The sequence below is a fragment of the Populus nigra genome, chromosome 15 (assembly GCF_951802175.1).
Source record: "Populus nigra chromosome 15, ddPopNigr1.1, whole genome shotgun sequence".
Taxonomy (NCBI): domain Eukaryota; kingdom Viridiplantae; phylum Streptophyta; class Magnoliopsida; order Malpighiales; family Salicaceae; genus Populus; species Populus nigra.
In genome coordinates, this window is record NC_084866.1 from 6,843,990 (window position 1) to 6,858,094 (window position 14,105).

The following is a 14,105-nucleotide window of genomic DNA, read 5'->3' on the forward strand; positions in this document are numbered from 1 at the left end:
TCTTTTAGTATCGATTACATCATATACATATTGAATTACACACTAGTTGTTATGGTGTCTAAATTCATATTTGTCACTTTTGACATTGCCTTTACAATTAATTATGTAATACATTCAAATCTAAGGTTGCCAACTATATACATCACCATATAGCAACTCATTTTCTTAATTTTTGATTCTCCAATCAATAATTAATATTTCATTTTCTTAGTTACTGATTTTCTTGGGTACAATTCTTGAAGTAACCACATCTATTATCTTATTTTTATTTGTCACCATCACCACTTAACATAATTTGTTTGTAACATTACCATATTTACTTTGACTTAGTAGTACATCAAATGGTATCTTGTCTTAAGTTGCTAATCAACCCCCCTGTCATATACATTTTTAAGAATCGGTTAATGGTCTTACACAATGGTTTCCATTATACAATCAGGGATAGTTTCAATGGATTCCATTATTTGAAAACAACAACACCATGGTTTCTACTCATTGGAAACAACAACACATTGTTCTTCATTCAAAACAAAAACAACCACATGAATATTCTTTTTGTTAGGAACAACTAAGAAGTAATTTTCTTTATCATTTTTCAATTAATAGTTACCCTATTTAACCTAGATTTATTTATTTTTGACTCAGGGTTTACAAAATAAGCCAATATGAAAGGAACAAACCAAAATATATTGAAATATACTAGCATAAAAGAAACACTCCTAAAAGATTAGCTTAATTTTAAATTTTGTCATTCTTATATTTAACTCACTAATTATTATCATTACAAGAAATATCAACTTTCTCACCAGTTTGCTTAAAAAAATCGGTAATATTATGGTGTGTCATATCCAAAAGGTCAAAATAAATATCATTATTATTTTGACATGGGTGAACAAAATGCATTTCTATGTCCTCCTTTTCTTTCAATGAGAACTAATATAAATCAGTAAGATGTTTGGTCGTACGACAAGTACATGACAAATGCTCATTCATTCCACACCCATAACAAATATTTTATATATTTCTTGGTATCTTTTCTATGCATATTCTTCCATTTTTCTTATTTCTCTTTATTCTGAGAAAGTTTGTTAAAATTGTGACCATTATAGTTGTGAAAATTAATTCATCTTTGCCTGTAGCCATGTTTGTGGTCTCTATCACAACTACAACCATAATCATACATATTATTTTATCTCATAGCATTCACTTTGAAGAATGGAGTTGAGCTAGTCTATCGTGATACATGATTGTTCATCAAAATCTAATTATTTTGTTCAGTCACAAGGACATATGAATTCTATTAAGAGTATTTCTTAAAACATCATTCTTTATATTGTTATTGCATGAGCACATTCTAGGCTTGAAAAGTAGATAATGTTTTTTTTTCCTAACATATCTTCATCAGTTATATTATCTTTATATAATTTTAGTTTAGAACTGATATTAAACATTGCATAATTATATTCATTTACTGATTTAAAATCCTACAATCATAAATGTATCCAATCTCAACGAGCTTTTAGGAGAATAACTATCATTTGATGATCATTTATTTCGTTCAAGTTTTGTCAAAGAAAAAAGGGATCTTTGATTGTGAGATACTCAATTTTCAACTCTTCATGAAGATGATGTCGTAAGAAAATCATGGTCTTTATATTATTTTGATTAAATGCTTCATTGTCATCTTCAATAGTGTCCCCAAGATCCATGACATTAAGATGAATTTCAGCATCAAGAACTTATGATAAATAATTCTTGCAATATCAAGTGATATAAACTCAAGTTTGGCAAGATTTGTCATGGTTACTTCATGAAAAATATCAAAAGTGTTAGGAATTTGGTTTAAACATTATAATAAATATTGAATAAACATTCAATCAAATATTGAATAAATTTTTTATGAACTTCAAAAAAAAAATGATTCACTTAAATAACTAGAAGGATTATAATTTTTTTTAAATGGATAAACATATTTTATACTTTTTATTCACAAATCAAATATAATTATCTGTTTTAAAATGAAAGTGAAGAGCAATCGTGTTGATAACATATTATAAAATTATATATTTAGAAGTAAACAATATACTCAATAAAGAGTAAATAAAATCAATAAAAATAATAAATATTAAGGGAACAAGAAGAATATTTTTATTTCATATAATTTTGTAAATATAGTTGTAATTCATCATCATCTTTATGCTCGTATTTATAATCTAATGTTAAGACCAAATGTTATAAGAAGTTCTAGAGTTTAAATGTAATTTGGAGATGATGAATGAATAAATATTGCAAATATAAATCTATATACAATATAAAATTTCATAATACTATGATAATTTAAAAAAAGTTTCTAAATGTGACCTTAGTTTTGTATAAAAAAAACGTTTAAAAAAAAAACGGTGAAAAGTAACAAAAATATTTTCTGCGATCGGGGGCTTTATTTTAGGCTCACTTCTACTCCTACTACTAGCCAGCTGTCTTGCATTGCTCATTTGTTGGACTTGAGCTTTAGGCCCTTGAAATGAAATGGGCTCTTCGGCTTTTTTCCTTGTAAACGACGTGTATCTTTATTCCTTCCTCATTCCCGAAACACAGAGAGGATACACACGGTTGTTCTCGAAAGCAAGAAAATCTGGAGAGACAGCGAGAGATGGAGATGGTAGAAGCAGACAGCTCTACAGCAAAATTATACAGTCTGAATCCAAATCGAATAAGCAACGAAGACATTTTGTTTTGCATAGACATCGGCCCAGAATCTCTTGTGGAAATGAAATCCACAGGACCCGGTGGTAAACCCCTCACTAGACTGGACTCAATCAAGCAAGCTATTCTTGTCTTTATCAACGCCAAGCTCTCTATCAACCCTGATCACCGCTTCGCTTTTGCCACTCTCGCCAAAACCGCTTCTTGGGTACCTTTTCCTTTTCTGTCTCTTCAGAATTTCATATTCATTGAATAGCTAAAAATTTAATTTTTCATATGAGTTTATCTTGTTAGTTTTCAATTTGGTTGCTTGTGTGGTGGCATGATAAAAGGAAAAAGGACCTTTTCTTTTATAATGTAAGTTATAATTCTAGGGTTGCATTCTTCGTTAATTTAGCTCATTTTCTTGATGGATATCATTGTTCAACTATTTAATGCAATTAAAATAAAGGGTCTTGATATTTTCCTATTTGGTTGGGAGAAGGCGAATTGTTTGGCCAAGATTTTATGGTACTTATAAGAGAGTTTGGTGTTGTGGGGTTTTTTTTTTTTTTTTTTTTTTATGTATATGGTAGCTGCGGAAAGAGTTCAGCAGTGATGTCGAGTCTGCAGCTGCTGCTCTCAGGGGGCTCTCGGCAGCTTCGGCTTCATCTTCTGGTCCACCAGACCTTACTCAATTATTTCGTGTAGCAGCTCATGAAGCAAAGAAATCCTATGCACAAAATCGGATATTGAGAGTGGTGAGTACTACTGCAAGTTTGATATTCCGTTATGTGAACAATTGTTGCTAAACATGGATGTCAGTTAGATTGTTTAGTTGATGATCTTCTATGAGATCATTGTAGATGATGTGGTTGATGCACTTTGGATATGATTGTATTGTAGTGGAAGAAAGAATTGGCACGAGAGAGAGAGAAATTAATCGGCAATTGCTTTGTGTAGCTTGTTTCAAGTACCTTTTTAGAATGGTTTTGTGGGTTTTGGTGTTATTCTTGAGGTCGTGATTTAGTATGAGGTTTTATAAAATTGTTCAATATTCGTTGTCCTTGTATTAACTGAATTATGAGCCCAGAAATTGTGCTTTCAAACTTCATTTGACCTGGGTTACAAGTATTGTATTGTGTGTAGATTCTGATATACTGCAGATCATCTGTACAACCTCAACATCAATGGCCTGTTAGCCAGAAGCTCTTCACATTGGATGTGATGTACCTCCATGACAAGCCTGGACCTGACAACTGCCCCCAGGAGGTTTATGATGCACTTGTTGATACTCTCGAACATGTTTCCCAGTATGAGGGTTACATTCATGAGACTGGGCAGGGGGTGCGAATCCTCCTCCGTTACATGTCAGTGCTATTGTCACACCCTCAGCAGCGTTGCACACAAGACATGATGGACTTGCCCAAGTCTCTTACAAAGAGATCACCTACAGGTGATCCAGCTAATGGTGAAGAAGGTGCTCCTATATCCAGCCAGTGAAGACCATGAACAATTGGAGTATTTGGTTCTTACTTGTAGGCTGTGGGGTTTTCACTGTAAGTTATGCGAGCCTCCAGTTAAATATAATCTGTAGCCTATCTTCTGAGCTTCCTTCATATGTACAAGCTGTGAATTTCGCTTCATGCGATTTCAAATGAATCATTGGAAATGCGTCCTGAGTGTTGTATATGGTCATCATGGTTTATGTTTGGCAGACAAGATGGCTCTCCCAAGTAGACTGGATGCGAACTAGGCTAGACTTCCCATATTCTCTAGTCTGCTCTGTAGGGAGGAATTGATATGGTGAGTAGTTTTCGATCTTTCAACTTGAAGGGAAGCATCTCTCTCTTTAATATTTCTTGTTTGTTTATTTCCTGAGATGAGGAGGTGCAAGTTATGGCTGACTTCAATTTGATTATTTGACTTTGCTTGAACAAGTGTCCCAATCTTTTAAGCTTCATCTACTCACATTTGATTTTAAAAAAAAAAAAAAACCCCGAATCCACGTCAGCTAGAGAAGAGCTAAGAATTGTCAGGAAAATAAAATTTAAGGATCTGGAACTATGCTCAACTTGAGTGCTGTGTATTTGACAAACAATTTTTGTGCTCTTTCTTTCTTTACCAGTGATGTAACCATGCCGATGTTATAGAATAGCTATTTTTGGAGGTCATCATGGTATTCAATAACCAAAATAGGGTGCATTAGAAAAGAATCTAGGAAAAGAAGTGGTGGCCAAAATTGAGCAGCAGGCTGACTTCCTTCTGCTATCAGTTCCACGAGGCTAAATTAGCCTACGATGAGAAATGTTTATTCTGATATTGAAAGCTTAGTCGCTGTTATCCTGCGCTACGTTTGCATGTTAGATTGGTTAAAAATTTTTCAATGTAAAAAAGGAAAAAAAAATTCAGCTAATGCTAGTATTTTTAAGAAAGTAAAAAAAAACTCAAGACTTATACTCAAGACTTAGATAATTTACTTGATTGGTTTCAAATTCAATTAGTTTAATAATATTATTAAAAAATAATATTATTAAATAAATCAAACCAAACAAAAAAAATTAACAATGATCAATTTAAAAATAAATGTTTGCTAGTATTATAAAAATATATCTTATTAATATTTTTAAAAGTTTTCCACAATCTTATTTTATAACAAAAAACAATTAAATAAGAACATGATAACTCGCATAAAAAAATAAAAAAAATATGAAGAAGTTAAATATTAAAGGAAGAAATTAAAAAAAATCAAATTAAAAAAAAGAAAAAAAAACCGACTTGAGTACACTCGAATCAGCTTGCCGAGTCCGCGACTTGGTTGTGAGACCGTGATAACCTAATAAAAATAAAATTTAATAAAACTATCAAACTCAATTTTCAAGCAACCCATGTTAAAGGGAAAAACTAAAAAAAAAAACAAAAAAAACCCATAAAAATACACTTGAATCAACCGTCCAAGCTAACAAACTGGGACATGATCTCAGATTATCTTATATAAAACAAAAATGAAAAAAATCAACAAGCATAATTCTCAACCAATCTAATATTGAAAGATAAAATTAAAAACAATTCAATTTTGAAAAATAACCAAAAACTAAATTGAAGTAAACTCGATCTAATTTTTAAAACTCGTCAGGATTAACTTTATAGAGGGTAAACCTGAGAAAAACTTGAAGCAATATTCTCATCAGCAAAATATTGAGGTATAAAATTAAAAAAAAATCAATAAAAAAATCCAAAACAAATCAAACAATAATTAAAAAAATAAGGATGAAATTTAATATAAAAATAAAATAAAATATTAATGGAAAAAATTAAAAAAAAAATAATAAAAAAAATTGAATAACAATTTAAAAAATAATAACTAAATTTAATAGAAAAACAATAATAAAATAAAATAAATAACAAATTAAAAAATTTAGTTATTAAATCTTGGCTGGCCAGCATAACTCCCATGAGAGGAGGAAAAAAAAGCCATTGAAACCCAATTGTCGCGCCGCAATCGACTTGCGTCGTACCACCGCGAAGAGCGCAGCATGCCGTTTCCAATGCCGCCGCAAAATTAGTTTATTTTCTTTTTGATATACGCATGGTAGCCTCTACTTTGTGTTTGGACTGTTTTGTAGGCTTTTCATTTGTTCAAAATTTTCTTTGACGTTAAACTTTGGTGGCCTCAAAGCCTTTCTCTTATTGGTTATTAAACGTATTTGTAAGTAAAAAAAATAAAACAAAAATAAATCTGATCACATTCATTTAATATATATATATATATATATATATATATATATATATATATATATATTTCATTTTCTTATTTATAATGCAGAGTTACAAAAGCTTCAAATTTCTTCTAAAAAAAAAATTCAAAGTTATTTTGTTTCTCAATATCTTAGGCATTTTTTTAAAATCATTTTTCATTTTGAAAAAAAAATAATGTTTTTATTAATTATGGAATCTGATTCATATAAAGCCATTTGTAAAGACCCGGTTAAAAACCTATCTCGAAAAAAAAATCTTATTTAATCTAGAAATAATATACGAGTTAAATTGAGTGTCATGGTACAATTAATATAAAAAGGAAAAGTAGTGAAGCAAAAAGAAAAAGAAGAGGGGTTAACATATAATTAATAACAATTTGACTATAAATACCCCCTTTTCTTCTTCTTGGCTAGTGGTTTTCTACACAAAGAGAGGGTGAGGGTTGTTTGATTTTTTTCTACTCATCTTCTTGTTAAATTCACCAAAAAAAAGGTGTAATTGGAGTGATTAAATCATAATTAAGCAAATAATAGAGGTGATTAAGTGTTTGAGGGTTGTTTTGAAGAGAAAATCCTAAAGCTAGGATTTAAAAAGGAAAAATAAGGGAACTTGGATTTTTCTTGAATCCATTCCATGAAACATCACCAATTAAGGTAAAAGAGCATATCTAAGTAATTAATTGTTATGATTTGGTGTTTTATGAAGAAATTCAATTGTTAGGATTTTGTGAACTCGAAGATTTATGGTATTAATTATAGAATTGTTGCAAATTTTGATTATATAATGCTTGTATGCATGTAATAAAATGGGTAATTGATAAATTCATAGAGGAAAAAAAAGAGGAATCGGAGAATTTGATGTATTATTTGGAATTGCTTGAAATTGTGTGTTTAAGATTGATAATAGATGTAAAGGAAGGAGAATTTCCAAGAGAAAAGAGAGAATTCTTGCAATTCTTTTCTATCAAAACCACCTTAAAAAGGAAGGGTTTAAATGTGATCTTATGAATGTAGAAAGTCATGTTTACTAAAATCAGTTAAATTATTTTAAGGTTTAGAGATAGAAAAAAAATTAAAAAAACAAAAAGGGTTATTCCCTTTTTGGATAAGGAATTCGGCTAAATTTAAATAAGAATATTGAATTTGATTAAATGAATGAGTACGTAAATACTCTTAAGCCATGTTGATATAAAATATAAATTTGAACAAAAAAGACAATATATATATATATATATATATATATATATATATATATATATATATTGTCTTTTTTGTTCAAATTTATATATAATGAAGGTTGAAGTGTTAATATGAATAAGTAAGAAATTAAAATTTAAATGGAAAATGAGATTGACCTTTATGATAAATAATCAGTTAGTGATTATTGATTTTGTGGTATATGAGAGGCCACAGGGCCCAATCAGTAACAGAGAACCACATCACGTGCACAGACATCATGTAGGTGCTTAACACCATTAAAGAAGCTATTTAATTGTATAATTGTTAGTTTATTCTTTAATTATATTTTAGTTTGAATTGAAAAGCATGAAAGCTAAAAATTGAGACACTAGCCCCTAGTTAATGAGATAAGTACCCTGATTACTAGGCAAATTATATAAACTAGTTTCTAAATAATGAGATTAGTGCCTTGTTTACTAGGCAGATTGTAGAAACCAATCCATAATTAATGAGATTAGTGTCTTGATTACTATGTGGATTGTAGAGATTATTTTCCTAATTAATGAGATTAGTGTCCTGCTAAATGGGCAGATGTTGAAACTAGTTCCTCGTTAATAAAACTAGTGTCTTGCTGAATATGTGAGTTGTGAAATCATTCCCTTATGAAATGATTCTAAATTTTTAATTGTTGTAAAGTGTAAAATTAGTAACTAAATCTTTTGTTGTAATATACTTTTGTATTTAAAAATTATAATGTTTATCTTATTTAATTATGAATGATGTAATTCAAGGAAGTTGGTTTATCGTCTTATTTTATATATATATATATATATATATATATATATATATATATATATATATATTAACCATATTTATTTTCTAAAACAAAATGATGTATTTCATGGAGTAATCAACTTTAAATAATTGTTTTAAGGAATATCAAAATATTAATTCTACCAAAAAAATGGGAAGTTGATACTATGATTGAGTTATGAAATTCCTGTATGATGGGATATGCATTGTGATTAATGTTGCAAGTTGAGAAATTATTGAGTCAATAACTTGGTATTGAAAATACATAGGAGATTCTGTTAAAAGTTTTGGTTAAAAAAAGTGTACAGTAAAAAAGATTGGTAATTTCAAATAAATGATCATAAAATTGTGATTTAAATTTCTAGGATGTTACGCCAATACATGAATTAAGAGCCACAATATCATGAGACCATGACGCTTACAAGGTGAGTTCAATGACATTTCAAATTCTTGTAGTATCTTCTTTATTATGAACTTTATTCATATTCTTAGAGATAGGAATCATGTCGCAGATCATTTAGCAAACTACATAGAAAAGCAGATCTATTTCCTTGGTTTTAGTTTGTTTTAGTTTCAAAGTTTGGTTTTTGTTATGGTTTTATGGGTTAAAAGGTCATTGTTTTGTTTAGTTCTGTTTGGTTTGTAAAGTATCTATTTTCTTGTTTCTGTCTCTCTCTATATAGCTTTTTTTTTACTAGATATAAGAGATCGTAATGAAGTTATCATCTTTTATATAAAAAAAATTGGATAAACAATTGTTTATTTTAATACAAAGCTATGGTATGAATTTTTTTTTCACCAAACAAAAGAGAGGATGAAATGTGTTTTCAAATAACATGTATTGACATTTTACACACACACACTATATATGCATGAAAACAATGAATAATAATGCTTCATACATGCAAAATGTAATGAAAAAGTCATTTTTCAATATTAAATGCTTTAGTATATGGTATTCTCGCAATGTCTTCACCTAACTCTACATTTTCTACTCATTTTCATAGTTCCTCTTCCTTTTCATTTCCTCCCACCACAACCTTTTCTAAAATACAACTTACCAAAGACAATTATCTCTATTGAAAAACCTCCATTATCCTTTATCTCCGAGCCACTACTTATCTAAACTATGTTGAAGGCCATATTTCTCCACCTCCTAAGACTCTTTTCACAACATTAGAAAACTCTTCTGAGTCATCTTCTAATACGATCTACATTCAGTGGCTTGCCACTAGTCAACTCATTCTAAGCACACTCATTTACACTCATCATGAATTTATTATCCCTACTATTGTTGGTATTAACCTTTTTTTTTCTTTATGGAACTCACTTCAACAAAGATTTCCACAATCAAAACATGTCATTCAACTTCATCTTTAACTAAATACCCTAAAGAAAGGTAGCCAAACTATCTTTGAATACTATCAAAAAGAAAAAATCTGAATCGATACCCTCATTGCCATTGGTTAAAGTCTTCATGAATAATAATTATCTCATATATTCTTGTTAACCTTCCAACTAATTATGAGTCTCTTGTTACATCACTTGTAACTTGTCATGGACCATCACACTAGATATGCTTTATGGTTTTCTCATCATGCATGAACTACAACTTAAACAATAGTCCACTCTCACTGATTTCACTATTTCATCGGTTAACTTCTCAAATCACCAATCCACTTTTGCTCATTATGGTACTAGTTCTTATCATGGCAATAACCATGTCCTTCGCGGTCATTCATATGGTTGTGGTCTTCAATTTCCTTATAATTTTACCAATAAATTATTATCCCTTAACTTATCACGAATGTTCTATTAAATTTGCTCAAAATCTGGCCATACTGCTCTAAAATGCCGACATCACTTTGACCAAGCATTTCAGCTTACAACTTCTCCACAAGCATATATTACTATAACTTCATCATCATCTGCTCTATCTGCTATTTACTCTCCTTGGTTCCCTAACAAGGTGCAAATCATCATGTCATATATTGTAACATCCCCCATTCCAGGATAAAAACGACAATCTCATGTCCACTGAAAAACAGAGTAATTATATATATATATATATATATATATATATATATGTGTGTGTGTGTGTGTGTGTGTGTGTGTGTGTGTGTGTGTGTTTGTTCATGGTTTTCATATTAAAATCTACCAAAATTTTGACGGAGTCCCTCCTATACCAGAAGGTCTCAAGTTATCGACATGTAACCTGTTTACACTTCTAATAACTCGCATCTCATAACTTAAATCTCAACCCAATCATCCTGAGTTTTAATTTCCACAAATATTCTCACACCTATTAACCACAATATTTATGATATACATTAAATAACAAATATCATTATAGATGAATAAAAAAAATATATAAATACATAGACATGAAATATGGTTATATGAACTACAGAGTTAAGTTCATTCAATCAAATTTAAACATTAATTATACAAATTAAGTTGCACAACATTTTCATGTTTACAAAATACAAGGGTATACTCCCTAGAACCTAGATTACAAGAAGGGAACATAAGCTAGGGTCTACTCCTGTCGTGCATGCGATGATCCTAAAACGAAATACATATTATTGAAAGGTGAATGTTACATTAAATATAACAACATGAATATCTAACAATACCAACAGGGTAACATGCATTCATATTTTGTTCACTTCTCCCTTCTAGTTTTCATTTGAATCTCTTCCTTATCCAACTATTAGTAACCATGCCTTTTACCACCATTAACCTCCATTCCAGACTTTATAAGATCAAACATGATTATTTTTGTCTAACACATTACCGATACCAATTTCACTAGTATCATCAGCATCACCCTGTAGGAGTCGATGCAAGGTGATCCCTTTACCCGAGATCTTAACATACACTAAATATATGCTAGCCAAAACATGACGATCCCCTTACCCGGGATCCTAACATACACTAAATGTATGCTAGCCAATATACGGTGATCCCAAACGTGACGATCCCCTTACCCAGGATTCTAACATACACTAAATGTATGCTAATTTATGCCTCAAATCAAACTTCTCATATTTCCTTTGTTAGTGATAGTTTCATGACTTAGCAATTCACACAAGGGTATACTCCCTAGAACCTAGATTACAAGAAGGGAACATAAGCTAGGGTCTACTCTTGTCGTGCATGCGATGATCCTGAAACGAAATACATATTATTGAAAGGTGAATGTTACATTAAATATAACAACACGAATATCTAACAATTTCAATAGGGTAAAAATGCATTCATAGTTCATTCGCTTCTCCATTCTCGTTTTTATTAGAATCTCTTCCTTATTCAACTATTCCCTTTACCACTTTCAACCTTCATTCTAGACTTTATGAGCTCAACCATGATTATTCTTGCTTATCACATTACCGATACCAATTTCATTGGTATCATCATCATTACCCCATAGGAGTCGATGCAAGGTGATCCCCTTACCCAGAATCCTAACATAAACCAAATGCATGCTAGCCAATACATGGTAACCCCTTACCCGGGATCCTAATATACACTAAATGTATGCTAGCCAATACATGGTGATCCCCTTACCCGAGATCCTACCATACACTAAATGTATGCTAGTCCAATCGTGGTCCTTACCTAGGATCCTAACATACACTAAATTTATGCTAGTTTACGCCTCAAATCGCACTTCTCATATTTCTTTTGTTAGTGATAATTTCATCAATTGGCAATTCATATAACAAGTTTTCACCTTAAATACACATACATTCAGTAATTCACATTTCACATGGGTAATATAAATAAATCATGGAATTAACTAGGAAGTATAGGTGCGATTCACCTACCTGCAATAGAAGCTCTACTAAAATTTCATTAGTTAGCCATCATCCAAACCTAAAATTTCTATGAGGAACCTGATCCTAATTCCTTCATCCTCCTACCCGAAATCTCTCTGAAAGTCAAGAGATGAAACTATCCAAATTCGTCAATCTTTCCATTTACATACAACACATGAAGTTCTTTAATTTATCAACTCATACTTTTTCCTCAATTCAAGTCTAAGAACTCAAATCTATAAATTAACATCCAGGCATCAATTCATAATCAACTTGAAATGACTCATAAGAGCAGGTTTAGAATACCTTACCCGGTACGAATCAAGGTTTCGATCCCTCCTTTTCTTTCTAATGACAGCCGACCCTCCCCTCTTCTCTTCTTGTTCAACTTCTCTTGTTAATCTCTTTCCCACTAGTGTTTATTCTACCTATAACCCTTAATCTTGGATGGGTTTCTAAAATTTTGGTGTTTCTCTCTTGATTTGTAAAAATGAATATAAAAACTCCCTCTTTTCTTTCTTTACGTTATCTGCAGATCTGTTTTTGGTGAGAAGAGGAGTACTTATGCTCTATAATTATTCTTATTTGCATCTAGGCCCCATTTTCTTTAAGTGTATTCGTTTTGTCCCCACTTCTTTTTAGTTTATTTATTTCTTTTAATTTAATACAGCCTTTTTATATTTTTTTCCTCGGGATTTACAACATGGCTATCAATATCATCCTCAGTTCCCGCCTCAGTCCATCACGGAACCTCTCCACCCTGTGGCGCTCTATAGGAAGGTAAGTGGAGGCAAAAGCTGCTAAGTCCTGAAATCTCCTCTCATACTCCAGAACTGTTAAATCTCCATGCCTCAAATCCAAAAACTCTTGTTCTTTCTCCCTCCTATGCTCCCAAGAATAGTACCTCTCCTCAAACTCTTTACGAAAGTCCCTCCATCTCAATACCTCCCCTGATCTCCTTTCTCTAATGGTCTCCAACCAGGAGTGGGCACTATCAACCAATAGTTGAGTCACACAATCCACCCATAGCTCCTCTGGTACCTGCATCTAATTTCTAACTCTTTCCACTTTCCTGAGCCAATGCCCAGCAACCTCAGCATCCTCTTCGCCACAGTAAGTCATACAACCCATCTCTCTCATACCCTTCACCCATTGCACTATGGTGACTAATCCAAGGCATTGATTTAAGAGAAAGTAAGAATTCGTCAGGAAAGTAATCATCGATTGATGTGATGTCGGATGTTGAATCTATTGTCACTCTTAACAAAAGATCTGCATTAATAATTTCAATGCCTTTTTCATCTGTGATTTCTTCCTGAGAATAAATCATTTGCAAATCTTCAGATTCGTCAAACTTAATTTTACTGAAAGTAGATTCAAGTTGATCAAAAACTAATTGTTCAATAAAATCTACTTCTTGTAAATCATTATCATCTCCAGGTTACTTATAAATGTTGAAAATAATTCATCTCCAATGTCATGTTTCCAAATGATAGCTTCATCAGTCCATTCCTACAATTAATCAATGCATTAGAAGTTGAAGAAATGGACGTCCTAAACTAACATGAAATGAATTACATGCTTCAACAGGTTGTCTATCCAAGACAATAAATGTAACAACCCCGCCTTTTCAAGGCCAAAGTCACTAGAATTTTTTTTTTACATTACATCATATCAACATATTCATAAATTTCCATTCTTGTTCTAATCTCGTATCATCACGAGTTCATACAAGAGTGTCAAACAACAAGTTACACAACTAGTACTTTTGTTACCCTGACCGCATGTGATTCTTACAACATGACGTCCTCATTAGATGAATACCTCATATGAGTATTCATACACTTCATAT

The 14,105-nt window shown here is 31.2% G+C and overlaps 1 protein-coding gene across 2 annotated transcripts; it reads left to right on the forward strand.

Moving 5' to 3' along the window:
- The first annotated feature begins 2,558 nt into the window (after positions 1-2,558).
- On the forward strand, positions 2,559-4,622 carry LOC133674796 (uncharacterized). Of its 2 annotated transcripts, XR_009835270.1 has the most exons (4): positions 2,559-2,911; positions 3,279-3,443; positions 3,832-4,241; positions 4,401-4,622. XR_009835270.1 is itself a non-coding variant. In XM_062096045.1 (3 exons), the coding sequence occupies exons 1-3, from the start codon at positions 2,651-2,653 to the stop codon at positions 4,183-4,185; spliced, it is 780 nt and encodes a 259-aa protein (XP_061952029.1). In that variant the 5' UTR covers positions 2,559-2,650; the 3' UTR covers positions 4,186-4,622. The 2 variants fall into 2 exon arrangements, 1 of the variants encoding a protein (XP_061952029.1); XM_062096045.1 differs by having other exon boundaries at positions 3,832-4,622.
- Positions 4,623-14,105: the final 9,483 nt, after the last annotated feature.

What these genes read in the sequence shown, in the direction of transcription:
- LOC133674796 (XM_062096045.1), top strand. Translation starts at nt 2,651, where the DNA reads ATGGAGATGGTAGAAGCAGACAGCTCTACAGCAAAATTATACAGTCTG. An exon ending in TCGCCAAAACCGCTTCTTGG is followed by an intron (nt 2,912 to 3,278) that starts GTACCTTTTCCT and finishes TGTATATGGTAG; the next exon opens with CTGCGGAAAGAGTTCAGCAG. An exon ending in AAAATCGGATATTGAGAGTG is followed by an intron (nt 3,444 to 3,831) that starts GTGAGTACTACT and finishes TATTGTGTGTAG; the next exon opens with ATTCTGATATACTGCAGATC.